Raw genomic sequence first — 21,783 nt, 5'->3', positions numbered from 1 at the left:
TTTGGGATTTTTTTTTTTTTTTTTTTTGGTCTTATAGTGCTGAATTGCACATTTTGTACCTTAGCTGCCTTTTGCTGGAATGCTGAAAGAAGAAAAAATTTTCCAGGAGAATCATCTTCTCTGTACCGGAAAAAGATGAAAAACATGAACTCTTGACTAGTGAGAGAAGCACCATGTTGTATGTTTAAATTTACAAGCAGTTAGGTCATGGTGCTGTGGTTTGGTACGTTGGAATTTTGGGAGTAGTAAACGCTGAAATGCTTTGGCTCCTGTGGAGTTGGACAGTTAGTGGGTCTGCCTCCTTTTAAACTTCTTGACCACTCTGCTTCCTGAATTACTTTTAAGCATAACTCACACCTAGATTTTGAACTTGGAACAACTTTTGCTGGGTGTGCCATGATGAATTTTGCAGATAGCTTTTACATCAAAACTCTTCAAAATAACTGTAGCCTTTTTTTTTTAAAGTATTTACTTTTGTGTTTAGTTTGTTATGCCTAGGAGCTGCCTTCATGCAAAAAGAGAGAGAAGGTAAGGAAACAATGAGAGGACACCTAACACCTGAAGCACAGAATACTTCCTGACAACTGTTACTCTGAAGTCTAAATTCCGTTTCATTTCAGTGCTACTGTTGCACTTCTGCAAAATGTTAAGTTAGACAAAACTTACCTAGTTTCGCAAAAGGCTCACAAACGGGAGCAGGAAGTTACTACAAATAAATTATTAATCTGATCTTTTGTCAATTTAAAATTTTAAAAATTGTAGGCTCATCTGGCTGCTAGTGCCTGTAATTTCATTGGTTAGGGATAATCGTGATTGTTGTATTCTCTCATGTTTTGTACAATAACTTAATGTGTTCTCTGCTAAATGTAAAGTTTGTTCTCTATTTGCCATGAAACTTCTAAAATGTGTAGTTACCCAAAATAAGTCACAAAGGCTTAATTTTCCTGGCAGTATCTGATCTCTGATTCTCTCCTTCCTCTCTCTTCCCCTTCATCTGTGAAAATAGCTCTGGAAGTTTATTTCTTTAACTTTCTGACAAGTATGCAGTCAGAAAAGAAGGTTACAGTAGGCGTGCGTCCTCTGTGGTTGGCAGCTGTGGGGAAGGATATCATTTTGGTTAGAAAATGAATTAATGCATCTGTGTTTTGGTGGTGAGACAGGGCAAAGTTGTGGTGTTGTTGTGAGTGGTTATGTCTCTGTGCTTATTGCTTTAGAATGCAATAAAGTAACATTGGTTGAGGTTTCTGGTCAGAGGTATCTGAGTGGAGGTTTCCTGCAGGCTTGTTGTGCTGCCTCTAGTGTTTGTTCTCCCATTTCAGTAGTTCAGGGAGAATAATTAGGCAGAACTAATGAGATGACCTAATGGAGGGAAGTTCAAATTTCCCACCGGTCTAGCAAGATGTATCAGGAGTTGAACAAATGCTGGAGTGGGTGTCAGGGAAGCAGTGGGAGTTCCGGAGCTGTAGAAGGAAAGAGGGGGATAGGCTTCCTCTTTCTGTTTGGTGATGGTGAGCTTGGACTCTCTTGTCTAGCTACATTGTGTGTAGTTTGGGAAAATGAATGATGGTGTGGGAAAGAAACCGAATTAAGGGGGCAAATTTTTTTATTTTGAAGAATAATTATTGCTAATAGCCTTGTTTTGTAATAGCTCAACAGGAGGACTTAATTTTGGAACTCTGGGCTCTTCTACTGCTACAGCAACTACATCAGCTCCTTCAGTGGGCTTTGGGAGTGGACTTTTTGGATCAAAATCAACCACCGGCTTTACACTAGGAGGCACCAGTACAGGTAGAAAAAAATTCTTGTACACCAGAAATTTGAATCAACAGTGAACAAATATATCGTATGTACGCTAAAACTGGGTCATCATAACGTGCTTACTTTTTTTACAGTGGTTCTGTAGCTCAGAGTATTGCTTAGGTAGTTTTGTAAAAAGGCTTCATTGAACAGTTTAAAAGGTCATTCATTGAGAATTATGCAGTACCAATGCTGCAGAAACACAAATGCAGTTGCCAGAAAACTCTGTCTGGGCCTATGTGTAAATTGTTCCGTAGTATGAATCCTGGTGTTTTCTAGAAATGTAAATCTTCATCCAGGATGCTCAAAATTACTATTTAAGATTGAGGTATATTTTGATCTGAAAAACATTTGAAAACATTTTGAGATTGTTAATACTTGTAATGTGATGTTTGTAATGCAGCAGTAGTAAACGGTTCTGGTTTTGTTGTTTGGGTTTTTTTTTAATGTTAGCAGTAGCATGAAGAAATTTATTAATGTTTTCTTAGGTGAACATACAGATTGTTGCAGGAGTATTGGAGCGCAAAAGAATAAAACTTTTCTGACTGGAGGTATTTTTTTTCAGCCATCATGCTGATGTAACTTAATGAATTTTGCTCTGGCTCCAGTATTGTTGGACAAAATGGTCTTTTTTTTTTTTCTTCTATGCTGGTATGAGTAGATAGGGAGAGTTCTAAGCAGCAATCTACTAGAAATAAAAGCAGCAGTAGACTGAAAGCCTGTATTACTGTGTTTGGCTGCATTGGGGTAATTTTCTTTTAGCTCTCAATGATTCTTTTGATCTTCTCATCAGATGTTTTTTAAAATATTAAATAGATAACACTGTGTTCAAAATAATATCTTTAAATTACCAGTGGGGCAGAAACCCTAAATCAAGACACAGGATTTTACAAAGTCTTTGGACTCTGATCGTCTTCACTATACTGTAAATCTGCTGTTTTACATGCTAGTGTTAGGTACTGCCATATGGCTGAAAAAAAGTACTTGATAGAATTACTAGTTTCCATGTTTTTGTTTACCTTCGTTTGTTTGAAATTTCAAACAATTTGCTATACTGCTGTGTTAACGTCAGCTTCACTGTTAGCAGATTCTTATACAGAAAAACATCATTTTTCTTTAAGTCAGTTATGCTTTGATTTGTGCTGCTCGTGCTTACAAATACTGTTTTCTATTTTTTTTTTTGCTTGCAACATACTACAGAAAAAACACATATAATAGTCTACATATTATCTCATAATGTTGTGTTACTTCAGTGTCTTGTTGCATGTTTTTTACTATCATAGCTGCTCTGTGGTCTTCAGTTACTATTCTTATCCTGTTTGTTTGCTTTCATTCTTAAAGCAGGAACAGCAACAACTATTGCTACAGGACTGACACTAGGTAAGGACCTAATTTGGATTTTAATGTTATACGGGCAAAAAAAGTACAGATAGATCTTTTGTGTAATGTAGAGAGTTAGTGGTCATGTGAGCTTTTTCCCATCTTTTTTTAAGATTGTTTTTTTAGATTATCATTAGACACAATTGCCAGTCCATGATTAAAGCCCACTGGACTACTAGGAATTCTGGAGGACAAATGCCTATGCAGTTAATGTAAACCTTTGAAATTTATCCAAAAGTGCTATGAGAATATTTTACTTGATGCAACTGATCTCGCATGCTGTGTTGCTCACGATGGTTAAATGGGAATAGTTCAGAACAGAAGGTGAATTGAGCATTCATTCTCAAACAGAATGTTCTAGGAGTGATATTTGGTTTTGGATTTCTTTTAGGCACGCCTGCCACCACATCAGCAGCTACCACAGGCTTTAGTTTAGGTTTCAACAAACCTGCAGGTTCGGCCACACCATTTGCTTTGCCTGTTACTTCTACCTCAGCAGGTGGCCTATCATTGTCATCTGCTCTTACATCAACTCCTGCAGCAGGTAAGAAAATGTTTAAGAGTTTTGGGGGGTTTTGTTTGTTTTTTACCAATAAAACTTTATGGTAAAACAGTTCTAAAAAAAGAAAGAGAGTGTAGTATTCATATAATTTTATGGTACTTTAATAAGAAGGTTCATTGGACTTGACTAGTTCTATATTTGGGTACCCTAGTACAGATAGATCTACGGGCACCATACCATGTGATGTAGGCAGCATATAATCTGAGTCATTAGAAGTTTAGCAAGAGCTGATTCATCATGTAGAGTTATTATTTTTATTATTGTTAACCCCACTGAAGGTTGAAAGCTTCCTACTTCCACAGCTGAAAAGTTTGGAAAATGTCTGCCTTTTGTAGATGGTCTGAAATGGTTAACTAGTAGTGGAAACAAGGTTATTCCAGTGTACTTCTCATACTGGCACACACCTGTCATCGTATTTAACTCAGCTAAACTGCACCTTGCACGATGGTGATTAAGACTGGAGTTCATTTTTCTTAACCTTAGGAATCTGCATTTGAGCTCAGCTATCTGTGCCCTCTGTGCTCTGTCCCTTTATGCCTATGGTCTTTCTCTACTCAATTCTTCCCTATCCTACCAAAAGCTGGGATGCTTAATTCCCATTCAAGCTACCAAGGAAATGTTCTTGTATCATTTGTCTTGTGTAAAATATTTTAATGTTTAATGTAAAACATTAACATTTCAGCATTTTAATATAAAAAGTCGATAGCACTTGTTAGATCCATTATGCCGTAAAATAAATTCTGTGCTAGATTCTAGATTCTCTAGTGTTCTGGGTGACTATCAAAAATGTTACATAGCTGTGGGTAAATATGGACTAATCGGGATTATGGTATTGTAGAACAAAACAACATAGTTCAAAAGTCTCTACGGCTTTGGAAAGTCTGCAGGAAATAAAAACAACACTTGAGTTTATTATCCAATTACAATAAAGCTGCTGTTCAGACCTTTCAGTTATTTCAGATTGTCTCTGGGCGTATTTGAATACAGTGTCTGCATGGAACTGGTTTGCTTTCTCTGCAGGAACTACTGGCTTTACATTAAATTTGGGTGGCACAACTGCTCCGACTACAACTGCCTCCACAGGCCTTTCCTTAGGAGGAGCCTTAGCGGGTTTAGGAGGTTCACTCTTCCAGAATACAAGCACAGCAGCAACAGGTGAAAGTTATTTTAGTTTTTATCTGCCTTCTGTCTCAAAACATTGTCATTTAATGTGTGATTGTATAAATTCATAATGTAAGATTTAGTTTATATAAAATCTTAACACAGTGAAAGTGTAATTTTTAAGTGTTACAGTTGAGAACACTGTTGCTATCCATGGACAATAAAAATGAAATCTGAAATACTTGGCTTCTTTCTCATTCTTAAATTCCCTTGTACTTAATACTTTTTTTAAGAAATGAAAACACAAGGAAGTCTGTGTCATTGCCATAATTGTCTCAAGGAAGTTGATCGTAAATGGGAGAGGGCAATGATACACAAGTATCTCCTTTAACTGTGGAGAAGTTGAAAGCTCCTAATTTTGGTGGCTTTTGGTTTGAATAAAATCTTTAACTGTTAGTATTGTCATGTCACGGTTTCCTGTCTTTCAGCTCTAGAGGAGAAACCTGTTGCGCTGTGTTGTAGTCTTGGTAACACTGCTCAGAAGGATACTTAAGATGCTGATGATAAGTTAGCTGTCGAATTAGCTACCTAGTAATGTGAAGAAATTACATAAACCACTTGTGTACAGTTGTATGAAACTTCATGCAATCTGGTTTTTTTCTCTGTTTATTTTGTGTATTTTCTTTAATCCAAAGGTAGTAAATGGACAGTGAAACTGCAAGCAAGATTATACATACTTTTAGTTTAAAATAAGTTTTAATTATCAGCCTTTTAAGTGCAGAAATTCTGTTTGGGTTTCTTGTAGGACTTGGGCAGAATACTTTGAGTTTGACTCTGGGGACAACTGCAGCTCCTTCAACTACTGCCAATGAAGGTCTTGGTGGCATTGATTTTAGTAGTTCTTCAGACAAAAAGAGTAAGTTTGTTTTAAAACATTCGTAATTTTTTTTTTAATTGAGAAAATTATCGGAGCACTATAGCAAAGACACTATTTCATTGTGTTAGGAATGTGGAATTAAAGCTGACAACTTTAACTTTTTATTTTCTCTCCTCTCTGACAAGGCATTTCAGTTAATTTCATTCTTCGATATTGTGCTTGTACAGAAGAATGAGATTTTTGTTGCAAATGCAGTGAATTTATTTCTTTAAAATAAGGATAAGCCAATCTGATACTTGAGAACCGGGATCTCAACCCTTCAGCCTTTGGGCAGCGAGGGCCGAGAGGGCCGTTTGCTGCAAAGCCGTGGGGGATTTCTGAAGAGCTGTGTGTCAAATAGCCCCTAGAGGGGGGAGCAGCGCTGTGTCGAAGTTGTGCATTGCAAGTACGAAAAGTACTCGCTTGAAACCAGCTTTCTCCAACTCTTACAGATAGTAAGCTTAGTTTCTTTTTTTGAAAGACTGCACAATAAAAATGTCCTAATTTTAGCTGTTATTCTTCAAAGCTGTATTTCTGGTGGTGCTTAGATCTATCTGATACATTCTATCAGGTTGTTAAAACCAGTTATTAAAACGTCACCTCTGTGGTAGCTTTAAAGTAGTTAAGTAAGGGAATATTGAGCCCTGACATATGGACACTTATTAATTTCTCTTGCTTTTATTCTTCCAGAGTAAACTCAACTAAAGCTGATTCTAAAATATGCATTTTCTCTGGGGAGTTAATACTGTTAAATTAATCCCTTGATTCCATTCAGGAGCCAAATTTTAAATTAGGTATGCCAATAGCTAAAAGAGAACGAAATAAAGAAACTCTATGAAACTGTCTTTACAGACTAACGTAAGTTGTGGAGACAGCTCTTCATACTTGTAGAAGAGATAGCATATTGACTGTCCAAACTGGAGTGCTCTGAATGATGTTGATTGTTTTTGGAGTTTATTACTGAAACTGAGTGTGGTGAAAAAGCTCCAATTCCTAGGTTTTTATGGGATTTCCATTACTATAATATTAGGATATCACAACACTTCCATAATATACAAGCATCTTAAAATGAGGACTCGAGAACCAGAGATGCAAAATGTACTTCAGTCTGGCATCTGTCTCTCAGTGTTGTTTTGCCCAACTCTTAGGGTGAAAACTTAAATGAGTACCTGAATTCCACATATGTTGCATAGTGGAACTGGGTGGGTTGGACTGTCGGTGTCAGGATGGTAAGCAGAGATCCCTTAGCTAAGCAGTGGGCAATGTTCAAGGAGACTGTTTTTTGATTTTTTTATTCTTTTTTTTGTCTTTTAAATTTAGGAGTATTTCCTATAATAGATAGTGCTGGCTTAGGCAGCTCTGACAAATAACCCTACCTGTGTGCTGCTACTCGGTTCTATCAATAGTTGTTTGTACTGCTATGTGAGGACCTGTGTTAAGGTTTGAGGATGGTGGTTTTATGGTTTTGAGGTTTTTACTTCTTCCTTCCTTCCTGAAGAAAAGGAAGGAGGAGATGTGACTATGAAAGAAAAGTGCCCTAGGAATTCCAGGACAGATATGGAGTAGCACCTGTGTTCTGTCTTCTGGAGTTGAAGACTGTCTAGTATTTCTTTAAAATACAGCTGCAGGAAAAGAAGCTGTTCTTACACGTATTTTCATCATATTTAGTAAAAAGAATGTTAAAAAAAAAGATGTAAAAACAGGAGCACTCACTTGTCCAGAAAGTAGCACAACCTGATTTCAAATCTGTATATTTTAGTTTGTAAGCAATGTTCAGATGTACACCAAAAAAAAAAAAAGTGGCTGGCTGGAGAGAGAAAGGAAAGTATACTTAGTTTTCTGCCTAATTTTTCCTTTTTTTTTTTTGTTTTCTTTGTCCAGTTTCGTGTAGATTTCTTTTTTCCCTTAGCAAATGGCATAGGAAATGGTTGTGAGACTCCAGGCTTTCTAATGTACTGGGTGACAGAGTCTGCAGACAATTTTAAGTAGATGTTGCTTCTAAAAGTAGTAGCTTCTCCTGGCAGGAGCACTGGTTTGTGCAGGGCGAAGTGTTTGTGGCACTGGCATTAGCTGCATAGCTACTTTCTACCTTGGTGGCACTGAGAGGGAACTGGGGATGTGAATTGCAGCTAGCTGAAGAAGATGAAGCCCACTTCTTGTGATTTCTGAGGGAGTGTTCTTCCTAGCAGACTGCTATGGTATGGGATACAATTGCTGCCCCTGGCCATGCCTAGAAATAGTCAGGGCCTGTGTTATGCACAATATTGTTTTCAGTTCTGTTCTATTACTCAGAGGCATTTGGCATCTTGATCCACAGATGCGTAGTTTGGCATGTGTAGGTGGTAGGTAAGCAGTAACGTCTTCAGTTCCGTAAAACCTCATTTATTACTGGACTTAACACAATAGCAGAATTATTAGGGAAGTCCAGTGGGCAAACCTTCCTTACCTTTGTATTTGAGAGGAGACTGCTATTGCTGAATTTAAACACTTGAATGTTTTGGGAATGCAGGTCTAAGTAAGTTGTGGTTGCATAAGCAGGAACAGATTTCTTGCACAACTGCAGTTGCTTACATGTTTGTAGTGACTTGCATAGTGACACAAGATGTTTTGCATTACTATGTGTGCCCAGAAATTAGCACCTCGACTGTTAAACCATTGTTTTTGGTAAGATACTTATCCGTGAAGGGGGAGTAAGTTAAAACCTTCTTTCTTTTATGGCTAGGCTAGTCTCTTCCTCTTATCAAGAGAAATCAAGCAGATTGTAGTCATTAGTTCTTCCCTAAAACCTCATTAAGGTTGTTTTGTTTTATTCTTCAAAATGACCTACAGTTCTTATTTTCTAGGTGACAAAACAGGAACAAGACCAGAGTAAGTGTCAGATTTTCTTTGCATTCCATGTCTTATTAGAAAACAGCTAAACTAAATGTGTTGGCTTTTCTACTACTTCAGTCTTGAAAAAGCCATAAATGTAAAAAAACAACTTTTGCAATATTGCCAATTTAGTAATGGTGGTTCATCATTTTAGACATTGCAATTTTTCCATCAAGCTGTAGGTAATTACATTTATCTGGCATCTGCTATAGACTGATCATGTGGTCTGAAAAATGGTTTCTGCAAACATGTATAATGCTTATGCCACAGGCTTGGACCCTGGCATGGTATCTGTGTGCGTTAATCCAAATCGTTACTAGTTGCGACATACGTGCAATGGGTGCAAAACTGTGTGATCAGTCACTTGAACATTTTCATGATGTTTAGTAGTCATGCAAAAATGTTTGGCAGTATTAAGGCACCATCTAAATGTGCATTGTCTCTTGTAGAGATAGCAAAGCACTGAAGGACGAAAATCTACCTCCAGTAATCTGTCAAGATGTAGAAAATCTACAGTAAGTAGTGTTTTTTATTTATGATTAGCCAAAGTATTGTATAATGTCGATGCTCTGTGACAAAAACACTCTACTGCAGGCTGCATGCAGGATAACTTACTAGCCCAAGGCCTTTCTGAAGGTTAACATTCAGAACAGAGTAGATGGATAGTTCTAGTAGCTGAAGTCTTAGGCAGTTTTTCTTTCAGCTGCACTTTTCCGTACATTTATGCAACAAATACGTTCTTAGAATCTGATCCATCTCTCCCTGGGAGTATTAGGCCTGTTGCACATGCATAGTAAGTATTGAACCTTGTGTCTATATTGCATGTACATCATGGATCTCGTATGGAATAGAGAGAATGACAAAAGAACCTTCCCTCAGGCAGGAAGGAGGCAGGTTGTGGACTAGTCAAAGAGGCTGTATGTCACTCTACGTGGGAGTTCAAAGTAGTAATCGCTTTTACATAGATGCTATATATTTTTTTTTTTCTCTCTACATAAAAAAGATATACGTCTTAGTTTGTCACAGTTCAGCATAACATGTTTAAACACTTGCTATTGAAGTTTAGGTGTTTTTTTGGTGGTTTTTTTGCAGTATTAGCATGCTAGGAGTTATACTATGCTCTACAGTAATTTTTCTGTTTAGTACTTGATTTTGGATAAAAGAATTTAATAGCTATTTAAATAATGTGACCAACAGGTGAACATTTGGGTACTTCAGGTTCAATATATTATGTTTCTTTCCTCCCCACGCCCTTTTTTTCCAGGAAATTTGTGAAAGAACAAAAACAAGTTCAGGAAGAAATTAGTAGAATGTCCTCTAAAGCAATGCTTAAAGTACAAGAAGACATTAAAGCTTTGAAACAACTTCTGTCTGTAGTTGCCAGTGGATTACAGAGAAACACTCTTAATATTGACAAGCTGAAAGTGGAAACTGCACAGGTATAATTGAACATAAATTTTGTTATGTAGAGTTTGTGTGTTGGTTATTTCACATAGAGCAGCTAGCCTTCTTTATCAGTCAAGTTAACACGTGTGTCCAAACTAAAACAGTTGTAAACAAAATGAAAAATTGAATCCCTTCTAATCTATTTGAAGTTACTGGGCGAGACTGAAATCCATGATGTCAGTATTTTCAGATTAAGTACAACACCAATAAAATGACTTTTGTTCAGGAAAGCACTCCTACATAGCAATGGCAAGAGAAGGGAGTGTGTGCCCGCTTTAGGTCAGTTTCAGTTATATCTTCAGCTGCTAGTGAAGACATATTTGTAACAACGTGCTGGACTCTGGAGCCGCAGAAATGCAAGTATGTTTTCTTCTGATGACTTTTAAAAAAACAAACAAAACCCACCCCATAACATTTCAGGGACCAAAATATCTTAATTAGCACTAGTATTCATTTAGTGAACTTGAGTCACAACTCTGTCCACCAGTCTGCATCTTAACTGTGCAGTCAGTTTGAGCTCAAGTTTTGATGCCAGTGCTTTTCAAGTTAAGTTCTGTACCACTCTATTTCCTCTTGGCATGTCAATGCTGCTTGCTATATAAATAAGTGTATTTTTTTCTAAGGTAAAAATGTCAATGTTTTTTCTGTATCTTGTGATACAAAGAGGAAACTATAGTTGTGCCTTGCCAACAGTTTTCTGTGAAAACAAAAACTTGTTACTGATATTCTAAGATTTCTCTAAATGATGTAATTGAGAATAATTGTAGAACCAGGCCATGAGAAATTCTTAATGGTAGAGTTATTAAGAAGTATTAAACAGAAGTGTATGCTGTAATTATCATGCATAAAAAGATCATTTCTGTAGAAAGAGAGGCATTTTTTTTGAACTAATCTCTTTTTAAAAGGCAAAATAATTTTTTTGTTCCATTTCTTCTTTTAGATGTGTTACTTCCTTGCACTTGACTGTTGCTTTTTTCTGCCTAGTCCTCAATAATTGTAACAAGATTTCTGAACTACTGTAGAAATTAGATCTTGTCTCTGACAGTTTAGCACAATATTTTCTCAACATCTGAGAGCTCAGTGTGCTTTCAGTATGTACCGTTGTTTGTTCTTTCCCCAAACTTCTGTTGGTATTTGCAGTTCTCCAACTTTCTGGCAGTCTATTCTTTGAAGAATTTCTGGTCAAATTCTATCACAATGTTAACTTAAATATATGAAGAAAATATTTTTATATGAATGAACAGTAGAGTTGTAGCTATTTTTCTTTTTGAACGCTTCATACAGAACATTATCGTTTATTAATTGTCCCTATTTATTTAGGAGCTAAAGAATGCAGAAATAGCATTACGAACACAGAAAACTCCTCCTGGTCTCCAGCATGAAAATACAGCCCCAGCAGAGTGAGTTACTGTTATTCATAAAAAATAGTCAATAATATAACTTGGAGAAGAGAAAACTCCGGGGAGACCTTCTTGCAGCCTTTCAATACTTAAAAGGGTCTTGTAAGGAAGATGGGGACAGATTTTTTTTTTTTTAAAGTAGGGCCTGTAGTGACAGAACAAGGGATAATGGTTGTAAACTGAAAGAGGGTAGATTGAGACTAGATAAAAGGAAGAATTTTTTTTATGATTGAAGTGGTGAAATGCTGGAATAAGCTGCCCAGAGAGGTAGATGCCCCATCACTGGAAACATTAAAGGTTGGGTTGGATGGGGCTCTGAGCAGCCTGATGTGGTTGAAGATGTCCCTGCCCATTTCAGGGGGAGCAGACTAGATGGTCATTAAAGGTCCCTTCCAACCCAAAGCATTCTATGGTTTTAGAAACTGCGTAATATGAAATTTGTTTCTGCTTCTTGTAACATTTCTACTGAATGCTTCATAGAATCAGTGTGTTATTTCTACACTTAATTTATCTTTGTCTCATAGACATGAGAAATACAGTCTTTACTTTCTTTCCACTAGTAGAGGGATGTCAAGAATGTCATAGAACATAACTGTTGTAATTACTTAAATGAAAATTGGCAGCTAATATAGATCAGATTTAAAAAATAGTGCAAACTAGTGAAGTTTAATCATACAATTTCATTGTTTTACTCATCCAGCTACTTCAGAATCTTGGTCGAGCAGTTTGAAGTACAGCTGCAGCAATACAGACAACAAATAGAAGAACTGGAAAATCATCTTGCTACTCAAGCAAATAATTCACACATAACTCCACAAGGTAAATGTTTCATACATGAAGATTAAGAAATCTTATACCTGTAAGAAAAAGTTATTAATTAATCTCCTCTTTTGTTATTGTTGGCTTTTTCATTTAATGTACAGAAATAAGGTTCAGATAGGTTCTGCAGTTGTTCAATGTGAAGATTTGGAATGAAAGGTTAAATTCATAAAGCTCAAGAACCTTTTTAAGATGGATCCAGTTCCTGAGGTGTAATTTGTAAGCCTGGCTTGTTTTGACATCCACTATATCCATCTCCCTTCAGCATCTAGCTGTTCTAAGGCTGATGTCTGGCACCTTCTGTCTTGCACTAGACTGTCTGACCAGAGAAATACAGGTGTCTGCTCTGCCAGCCCCAGATCAAAATGGGAATTTTTCCTTAGTTTGGAGCCTGTTGGTATTGCCTTCAACTCTGACTGAGATAATTTAGTCTGGTTTCCTGCCACATCATTGAGTCTTAGGAGAATCTCTCTGGTCAGAGAATACTAACTTCTGGACAGTAGTCTTCTGGTTGGTTACCATACCTGTGATCATAGACATTGTTATCTTCTGGGCCATTTTAGGTACAGGTCCTGCGATAAGCAGTGATTTCAAGTGCATGTCTTTTTGTGCCAAATGATACTTTAACATCTCGCCATCACAGAATGGTACGTAGACTCTGGACCTTATACCTCAAAACCAAGAGAACTGTCTAGACCTAGCTTCCAGAATGGAAGATCTGCTGAATCCTGAGGGTCCTCTGTCTTTGTGTGATCTTCTTGTCTGTTCAGAGTATGAGGCATGCCATCACAGATTTTCCTCAGTTTTTTCAGTGGTTTCTGCTATAAACTAAAGGTTCCTTGCTTGTGTGGGCCAGGTTCAATCTGTTGTGCCAGCATGCTCAGACTGTCAGCAAATGATCCAGTGATGTAGTCAACACTGTATTGCATATGTAGCCTGTACCTTACAGGAAAAACTTCCTTTACCCTACAGGACACCATGACCCAGAATGTCTTAAATTTTGAAATGTTTAGTATCAAAAAATTGCCTCCAGTCTCTTTTAGAAACTTGTGGCCAATCTTCCTAGATACCACTGCCTCCACAACCCTGCAGGCTGGCATGAGATTCATTCCCCACCTTTTCTTTTTCAGAAAGAAATGCAAATTGTAATGGAGAAGTTCCCAGGCAAATCTTTTCAATTCAAGAATCATTGCTAGACCTATGTGTCTTCAAGAACTTGATAGCTACTGTTTGTATTTCAGTAGGTTATATGCATCCTTCAGAGGAAATGCAGAAGCTGATCTTTTTGCAGTAAAAGACCACTTCAGCACTTTTCTGTCGTCCATTTTCGTACATTGTTTCAGTGCTTCTTCCAGAAAAGCATTTTTTGTCAGCAGATGCCTCATTTTGCCAAAACCTTTGAGATTTCCCCTTTAATCTTAAAGTTTTGCATTAGTTGGGTCAGTGCACTGAAAACACTTTATCTGTATGGAAAGTAGGATATCCTAATTCTAAGACTTCATGTAGGCAAGAAGCTCCCTGTTGTTTCTCTGTTTATGATATGCTTGTGGGTAGAACTAGCATAAGAGTTCCTGTGATGCTTGTTAATCATGTCTTTAAAATTTAAGTAAAGCTTCCATTCTACTGCTTTCTCTTTGGCACAATCATCTGAACACTTAGCTGTGCTTTAAGTCAGAAAGAGTAGAAGCTATATACAAACGCAAGAAAATCTGATTTAACTATATTTATGTAAAAACCAATGAAATAAAGTGTTCCTGTGTAATTAGATAAAATTAGGTTAAATAATATTGTTTAGCTTTGCTAAATGATAAATCTTCAGAAATGAATTACCATGTATATAAAAATAAATCTGAGAAAGGAGTACTCTTCAAAGTAAAGTTTGAAGCCCTCTCAAAAAGTAGGCCATGGGTGATTTGCGGCACTCAATTGCTCTCAAAGTCTGTATTTCTTAGAGACATCAACTTATTCTCATGCAATTGTTTTTGTGCTTTGTGCTGTAGGGGTTTTGGGTGGGTTTCTTGCTGCAGTATAAATGCTGAATCTTTTCTCCTGGTAGAAAGATTGTCACTTACCAATGTTTTATATCCTTCTTACAGATTTGTCTATGGCCATGCAGAAAATCTATCAAACATTTGTAGCTCTAGCTGCACAACTTCAATCAATACATGAAAATGTAAAGGTATGTTGTTTTGATATGTATTTGGTGAAAGAACTACAAAGAGTCAGTTTTTGAAAATATATTATATTTTCAGGTTTGGTTTTTTTTTTTCCTGTTAATTTAACTCCCTTTAAAAATTTTCAAACTGTCCTGGAAGAATGCTTTGATTAAAAAAAAAAAAAGTAGCTTTTGTTCAGCTAAAGTGTAATTTGAATTAGTTACTTAGAGTGATGATAGCAACTCACCACAATCATTTAGGTTACAAAATGTTTTTCATTTAACTTTTTTTAATTGTTGATCAGTTTTTGAAATGTCTGTCTTTGAGCTCATGCTTGTGTGTTTTGCTTTTTGCCCAATGACCTTTTGATCTCAAGCAAAGATGATGTAAATCTAGTCTTACTCAAATAGGTAACAGAAAAAAGTAGATATTCATATGTAAGATTTTCCAACATACCAAAGAATTTTGCTGACAGTGGTGTTCTGGCTTGCCTAATTTTTTTCAACCTGTTTTTCATGGAAAGTCATATGTGTAGGAAAAAAAAAAGTACTGTGAAAAAATGCTGAGATATCAAAGGTCCTAGTTAGGCTTGGTTTTTTCCATCATGGAGTCCGGCTTGAATTTCTTATTTACAGTTTTGGACATATTGACATTTTGTCAATGTTCTACAATCCATAAATTTTTCTTGATCATCAGAACCCTTCTTGGTTACAAAAAAACCCCAAAACGTGGAGAACAGTGCAAGTGTTTGGGATTGTTTCTGCTAAGTGACTTCCTTTAATGGGAGTAGCTCTGTAAATCTTCTGCTTCTTTCCTTCTCAAAGATTCTTCTGAACAGTATTGCTAGTTGTGTAAACATCTGAAATTTTTTACTTCTCCTGAATAAAGCTCAGGAATACTGAGGATCTTGTATGAACTGGATTCCTTGCATTGCATTGCTTCTGTCAACATGGATATTAGCTGGTTTAAAGCTACCTGCCATCAGATATTTGTGCTGCTCATAACTTGGTTTTGGTACCACACATAGAATATATCAGCACTTCCATAATTTTGGCAGAATTACACAAAAAGGATCCCAAATGTGTTCTGGGCTCTCCGCTTCTGAGGTCTGAGTATAGCCTGAACTTACGCAGTGGTCTTTCTGAGGCTTTGAACAACCTGGTCTGGTGGAAGGTGTCCCTGCCTGTGGCAGGGGGGTTGGAACAAGATGGTCTTTAAGGTCCCTTCCAACCAAACCTTTCTATGATACATTATTGTTGTTCAATATGGAAAGCTGGATTCATAAGCAAGTATAAGCAATAGTATCCTCAGTACCTTGTCAGCATGGCTGAATAGGAAAGACTTCACTTCAGCTTAAGAAGTGTTCTGTCACCTGAAACTGAGGAGTTGGTTTGATTTTTTTTTTTTTGCTTTATTTTGGGGAATTTTTTGGAGATTTTAATGTAGTGGGTGGACATGAAGGCTGATATTTTGGAAGACAATTAGAACTAAATTTTCAAAAATTGGAGAAATGAATATACTGCTTGAGTGAATCCATCATTCTGACCATCTATTTTAGTTTATCAGCTAGGAGATGCTAGGAGAGGAGAGCAGATTTGAAACTGCTGTCTCTGCCTTGTTTAATGGTTGTGATATGGTTTGTGAAGGCAGACCTGTGAGCACAATTCGTTCCTTTGTCTGAAGTAGGCTTTCTGGTTTGCACGTACGCTTTGATTCAAAGGTCTGAAGTTGTAGAAAAGTATGGCCTGAAGCATCTTGGCACAGGGCTACTTGTTAAATATATTTATATCATATATGACCATGCAGATACATTCTGTATCCCAGGTCAGTGAAGAGTAAAACGTGCTTGGGCACAATTCAGGCAGAGAATGTCGTGAAATCATTCTGCATAGATAGCCTTAAGAACTGCTCTACAATGTCTAATGGCATTTGTCAGCTCCTATGGCAGTCAGTATGGCATTGTATTAAATCCCATCAGAGTTCTACAAATGTCTTTTCTCTCCAAAGACAGCATTCCTGATGTGGTAATGAGGTCATTCTTTCTGTGTGTTTCCTGCTGTTGCTGATAGATTTAGGATTACAGCTGTTCAAATCCTGAGTCAGAATTTTTGGGCTGTAAGCTCCTCTTCTCGGAAACAAGCGTGTCCTTAGCCAGGAACACAGTACATAGTACACCTTCCATAAAATTCAATTGAACCTACTGTTCTTCAGCTTTAAGAAATTTTATTACATGTAAAGATTCTCTGTTAGAAGACGGAAATCATTCTATCAGTTCTTTAATTGAAGCCATTCATTCTTTTTATGTTACCTAAGAGATGAGGGAACTGAGGACATGTGACAGTTAGAAATGGCTTATGATGAACAGGCCAAGCTGGGTGTTGCCACAGAAGGTGGGGTTTTGAGGGGGGAAGGGGCATAGACAAGGGGAGGGGGGACATGGCACAACAGGTTTGGGCTCCTTGTTATCCTAAAGCAGAATGATCGTTTTCGTTTGCACTCCCATGACGTCGTTGATGAAATGCATTAGAAATGAGTGAATTCTAAAATTCTAGTAGCTTCTTTAGCTTTGTGCTGAGAAAGAAATGGAAAAGTTCTCTCCAGCTCGTAGCCTGACTAGATCCTTTCAGGTGCGGGTGGCTTCTTTTTTTTTTTAAGGAAATGTTATTTATAACTCAGTGTCTCTTTCCTTATGAAGTTAAGCTTTTATGTCAAATACACTGAACTAAAATGGCTTCCCCCCACCCCCTTCAGATGCTCAAAGACCAATACCTTGGCTACAGGAAAACCTTTCTGGGAGATGCCATGGATGTGTTTGAGGCAAGACGAACAGAAGCTAAGAAGTGGCAGAGCGCGCCACGTGTTACCACTGGACCGACCCCTTTCAGCAACATACCAAATGCAGCAGCCGTTGCGATGGCTGCAACACTTACTCAGCAGCAACAGCCTGCTACAGGTCTGAGTGCATTCAAGTTATAGATTATTAGTGTTACGACAATAGTAAATTCGTGTAAAATTTTCTATGAAGTCTTCCTTTGTGTTAGACTAAAAATCTGAACGTTGTGATGAGCAAAGTTACTGATACATAGCCAATAGAAAAATGCAGGGTAGACTTAGCAATAATTATACAACAGATACTTAATCTTGTGAATTTACTTGTATTAGTGATATTTACTGTATTGTTCTAACTTACCCCTTGGAATGTGAGTCTTCACTCTTAAGTAACATCTCTGAATACATATAATATAGCCTCTTTCCAGAATTGTATGGTTATAGTAAATTATTTCAAATTGATGAGGAGAGAATATCTAAATACATATTACATTTTTCTTATGTAAAATTAGTAATGCATTTTTGTATAGCACTTTGGAACTGTAAAATGAAAAATGCTGTAGAACAGGAAGGATAGCGGAGCAAACTTCTATAGAATGGGAAGACAGATGCCTGGCTTATTATTTTATAGCCAACTCCTTTGTCAGGATGATGTTGGAGCAGTTTTTGCTGGCCATTCTGCTGTTGGGAATAAATATTAGGGAAAGTAGAGTGGATCAGTGGGTCTGCATGTGCATGTAAGAGGAAGACCAAAACAGAGGAATTACATGACCTACTGCTAATGAAGAATGGATACGTATGGCAAAGGAAGTAACTTAAGGCACCTTAGTTGACATTGTTATACTAAACACCACTTTTCAGATAGGGATTCCTGAATGTAGAGAATTGAATTAATATTTAATCATTTAACAGAAATAAGACAAATTCCATTTAATTTTACTTGAACGTGGATATGTACCTATGTCAGCAAGTTCTGAGAAGCATAGGTAACTTCATTCTACCATTTATTTTCTAAAACATTGTGTGTTATAGGTGTACTGAAAGCTGTATTAGCACCTTTTTCTTCTCCTGTCTTACAACAGCAGTCATATCTTGAATGATTTTAATTGGAGAGCTATACAGGAACCACCCTAAGTTTGACAAATTATTAGACTGTCCTTACCTTCTCCATAAAAGGAAAATACAATGTGCTTCCAGCCCTGGTCCTTCTAAACAGCAAGGAGATGGGTTTATAAGACAAATATGCCAAAATATTTTGAACACAACAAAAAATGAAGTCTTTATGAAATATTTCTCATCTAAATTTCCATCATAGACCACAGTCTTCCTGTTGCTGATATGTTAATTCATGGAAATTTTGTTGAAGTGACACCTACAAAAGTCTTGTTTTAAACAGAGAACATGAGATAATGTCACATGCCAGGGTTTTTAATACAGATAGAAGTGTGGCTTGTGCAGCCTAATGTTGCCAAAGTAGTTCCCCATCCCTTCATCTTTCTACTTGTCTCATGTTTGTTTTTAAAATACTCTCCACAGTCATTACAGGATTTGTTGTGTATGAAAGTCCCATAGGTGGGATGTCACACTTAAAGTTTTACCTGCATTTTCATGAATTGTGGTGAGGGATTTCAACTTCCTAGTGCAGATTAAAGAGAACTGCTAATAACTTCAGTAAATCGATGCCACTTATGGCATGACTTTGTGAATATTCTCTTAGGAGTTAGGAATGAAGTGGGGGGCACGGGGCGCAGGGAGCAGAATTGACCTGTACCTACATACCTGAGGTAAGGTGGCTTTATACCTTGAGGTATTTTGTAACTTTTGTAGTGAAAGGAGCAGATGGGAGTGTGTGCAGGTTGGTTTTGGGGTTGAGTTTTCTTTTTGGTTTGTTTGTTTTGGCTGAGTATTTCAAAAGCCAAAAATATGCCAACAACAAGAGTGATGCAGATAGAACAAAGCCATTAACTTACATCAAACATGCCAACAAAAGTAGACAACAATTTGTTTACTACTTATTTAGCTGGAATACTGTTAGTCTCCATGGAACTCACTTGAGGACCTGGTGAAATAGAGGTAGATTAATGTTTTGAATGGCACTTCAAGAGTACTTAAAACTCTTAGAAAGTAGGGTTAGGTGGAACTAGAAGTTGTATTTTCTGTTCCTTGAGCTCAAAAGCAGATTAGTCAGGCCTGAACTATTTCAGAGATACCTTAAACTCTTAAAAGCTCGCTAGAAAGGAAAAATTCACAGCTCTCCTAAATTACTGATTTCAATGCTTGACTTTTTCCCAACAAGTCTACCTGAAACTTCTTAGCTTCAGATTAAAGCTGCCACTTTTTGTCTTACTCTTAGTGGAAAAGGAGAAGAATCTATTCTTTCAGTTTTGCAGGAATCTTTAAATATTTAAAGACTCCCTCCCCTTCATTTGCTTTTCCTTGTTTGAGTTTTCAGATGCCCATTTGCTGCAGTAAAACTGCAAATGTTTGCATGTTTTAACTTTGTGTTGTGTTATTATGAATTTGATAAACTATCTGCTAGAAGTTAAAATCATTGTATATTTCTTTGCAAGATCTAGATCCTGAAGAGTGGGATAGATGAGGGATGGTAGAAGGTTATGAGAGAAAAGACTATGAAATGAGGTGTACGTAAAGGGTGGGAGGGAGTGTCTGTGTAATACCTGACCTGCTGTTGTTGTTCTTGAAGATTAGAATAAACCAAGAAAATTAATCTGGCTTTAAAGTTTTTGACTAGAATCTAATATACGGTACTCTAGTATTGAGGGATCAGGATGATTAGTCTCTCTTTTAAAAAATACTTGATGTTTACATGGTTAAGTCTAATAGAGTTAGTTACTGTAATTTCTCTGAAAGGGTTAAATAATAATTTATTTTAAATTTGTGTTCAGAAGTCAAAAGTTTAGTAGCTACATCTAAGCTGTGGGATCAGGGAATGTTTCCCCCGTTCCTGGGTGTAGATATGCACCCTATTTATGTTCTCTCTGTATGCCAAGACACGTCTGGCTTCTATTGAAATAAAGCAAGCTGGTGGGTCCTGGCCATACAGAAGAAAGGGAGCAAAGATGCACTCCAGTGGTCTCCTGGGACAGATAATCAGGACACCAGGACCGTGGCGTGCACACGGAAGCGCAATTTTTGTGCAGTTTTTTGAAGCTAGATTTACTAAAATTATGCTTAAGTCTTGTCTGCACACAACCTTTCTCCCAAGTTTAGCACTTTGGCTCAGAGCACAGCTTTATTGGTAGCAGTGAGGCTGATCATGCTTTTGTGCAGTAGCAGCTGGGGTTTTAACCACTGCCTCACCTGCACCTTCCCTGAGCAATCTTGAACAGCATGGAAGTTAAAATGATGGTGGCTAGTCTACCTGTTAGTGTTGATGGGACTAAAATAAAAGATTTTAAAGGAAATTAAAACCTAGTGAACTAAGACCTGTAAATGCACAAGGCTGAAACTGATGTTTTTCTGGTAAGACTGAGTTGTCTTAAAGAAATGCTTTTCTTCAAGCTCACCTTTCTTCCTCTAAAAATAAATACATAAAGTACCCCCCTGCCCCCAACAACTTTAGTTACTCTCTCCTTAACTGGTGAAGTGCAGAGTTAGTCAAAGCATTGTCGAGCTATTAGTACACTTTGTTATGTTTTGACTTGACTTGGTATGAAATAGAAGTGCTAATGGGAAAGGATACTGAAATCTTCATAGCACTTAGAATTTTTATAACCTTGGTTAAAATTAGACAGTGTATACTTTGTCAGAATCAGGTCTAAGTTGTGACACTAAATTTGTTCACTGTTAGGACCAGCTGTGATTTGAAAAATTGCAGAATGTCACTTCAGGAAATTTGGCTGACCTGTCCGGACTCTTTGTAGTGGGTCCTATTCATTAAACTGAAATGCTCTACAGGGCAAATACATCAAATTTTAAAATATTGAAATACTTGTTATGAAGAATTTGTCTCGTACCTATAATAGCCAGAAGTGCCAATTTTTTTTGCTAGTACTTTTGGCATTGAATAATCTTTATTACTAGTGTTTTGCTATTGAAAATTATGTTTACTTACAAGAACTAGAAATAGTGATGATGCCTTCAGAACATTATGGTACAAAATCAACAGGTATCACAAGCTGTTGCTCAATGAAAAGCTTCTTAGCCTAAGGCATAAGATCCTGTTTTATATGATCTGAGGTGATTTAGAATAATGCTTTTTATACTGGCTCCAAAAAGCACGTTGCAATTGTTAAAAAGCTCGTCCTGGAGGACTGTAGTGTTTTGTTTTAAGGTCTTCCACTAACAGTGCCTCCTGCTGAGATAGAAACCTGTGCACTCAAGAGGGAACTGGATGTGTGTGTTTTGGTTTCTTCTTTTAGTTTGTTAGATGACTGTCTGACTTGTGCAGGGTTTTTTGTTTCTTTTTATTGATAACAATTTTCTTGTTTTGAAAGAGCTGCTAGGTAGATGTATCAGTATTTAAACTGGATGTAAACAAGTTTA

General features: G+C 37.1%; 1 protein-coding gene across 1 annotated transcript in view; it reads left to right on the top strand.

The window, feature by feature from the left end:
* Positions 1–1,590: 1,590 nt before the first annotated feature.
* The window catches only part of NUPL1 (nucleoporin like 1), a gene marked incomplete at its 5' end in the record, with an annotated part of 32,244 nt that continues 12,051 nt past the window's right edge, over positions 1,591–21,783 (top strand). The window contains 12 exon segments of the mRNA XM_009709279.1: positions 1,591–1,788; positions 3,142–3,177; positions 3,569–3,721; positions 4,760–4,894; positions 5,646–5,756; positions 8,600–8,624; positions 9,077–9,142; positions 9,892–10,066; positions 11,394–11,473; positions 12,174–12,292; positions 14,389–14,471; positions 17,200–17,401. Of these exon segments, the coding sequence (XP_009707581.1) occupies positions 1,591–1,788; positions 3,142–3,177; positions 3,569–3,721; positions 4,760–4,894; positions 5,646–5,756; positions 8,600–8,624; positions 9,077–9,142; positions 9,892–10,066; positions 11,394–11,473; positions 12,174–12,292; positions 14,389–14,471; positions 17,200–17,401 (1,383 nt within the window).

This window comes from Cariama cristata, unplaced genomic scaffold, assembly GCF_000690535.1.
Source record: "Cariama cristata isolate BGI_N322 unplaced genomic scaffold, ASM69053v1 scaffold2571, whole genome shotgun sequence".
Classification (NCBI taxonomy): Eukaryota; Metazoa; Chordata; class Aves; order Cariamiformes; family Cariamidae; genus Cariama; species Cariama cristata.
Note: the sequence above shows the minus strand (reverse complement) of the source record. Positions and strands in the feature narration are given on the sequence as shown.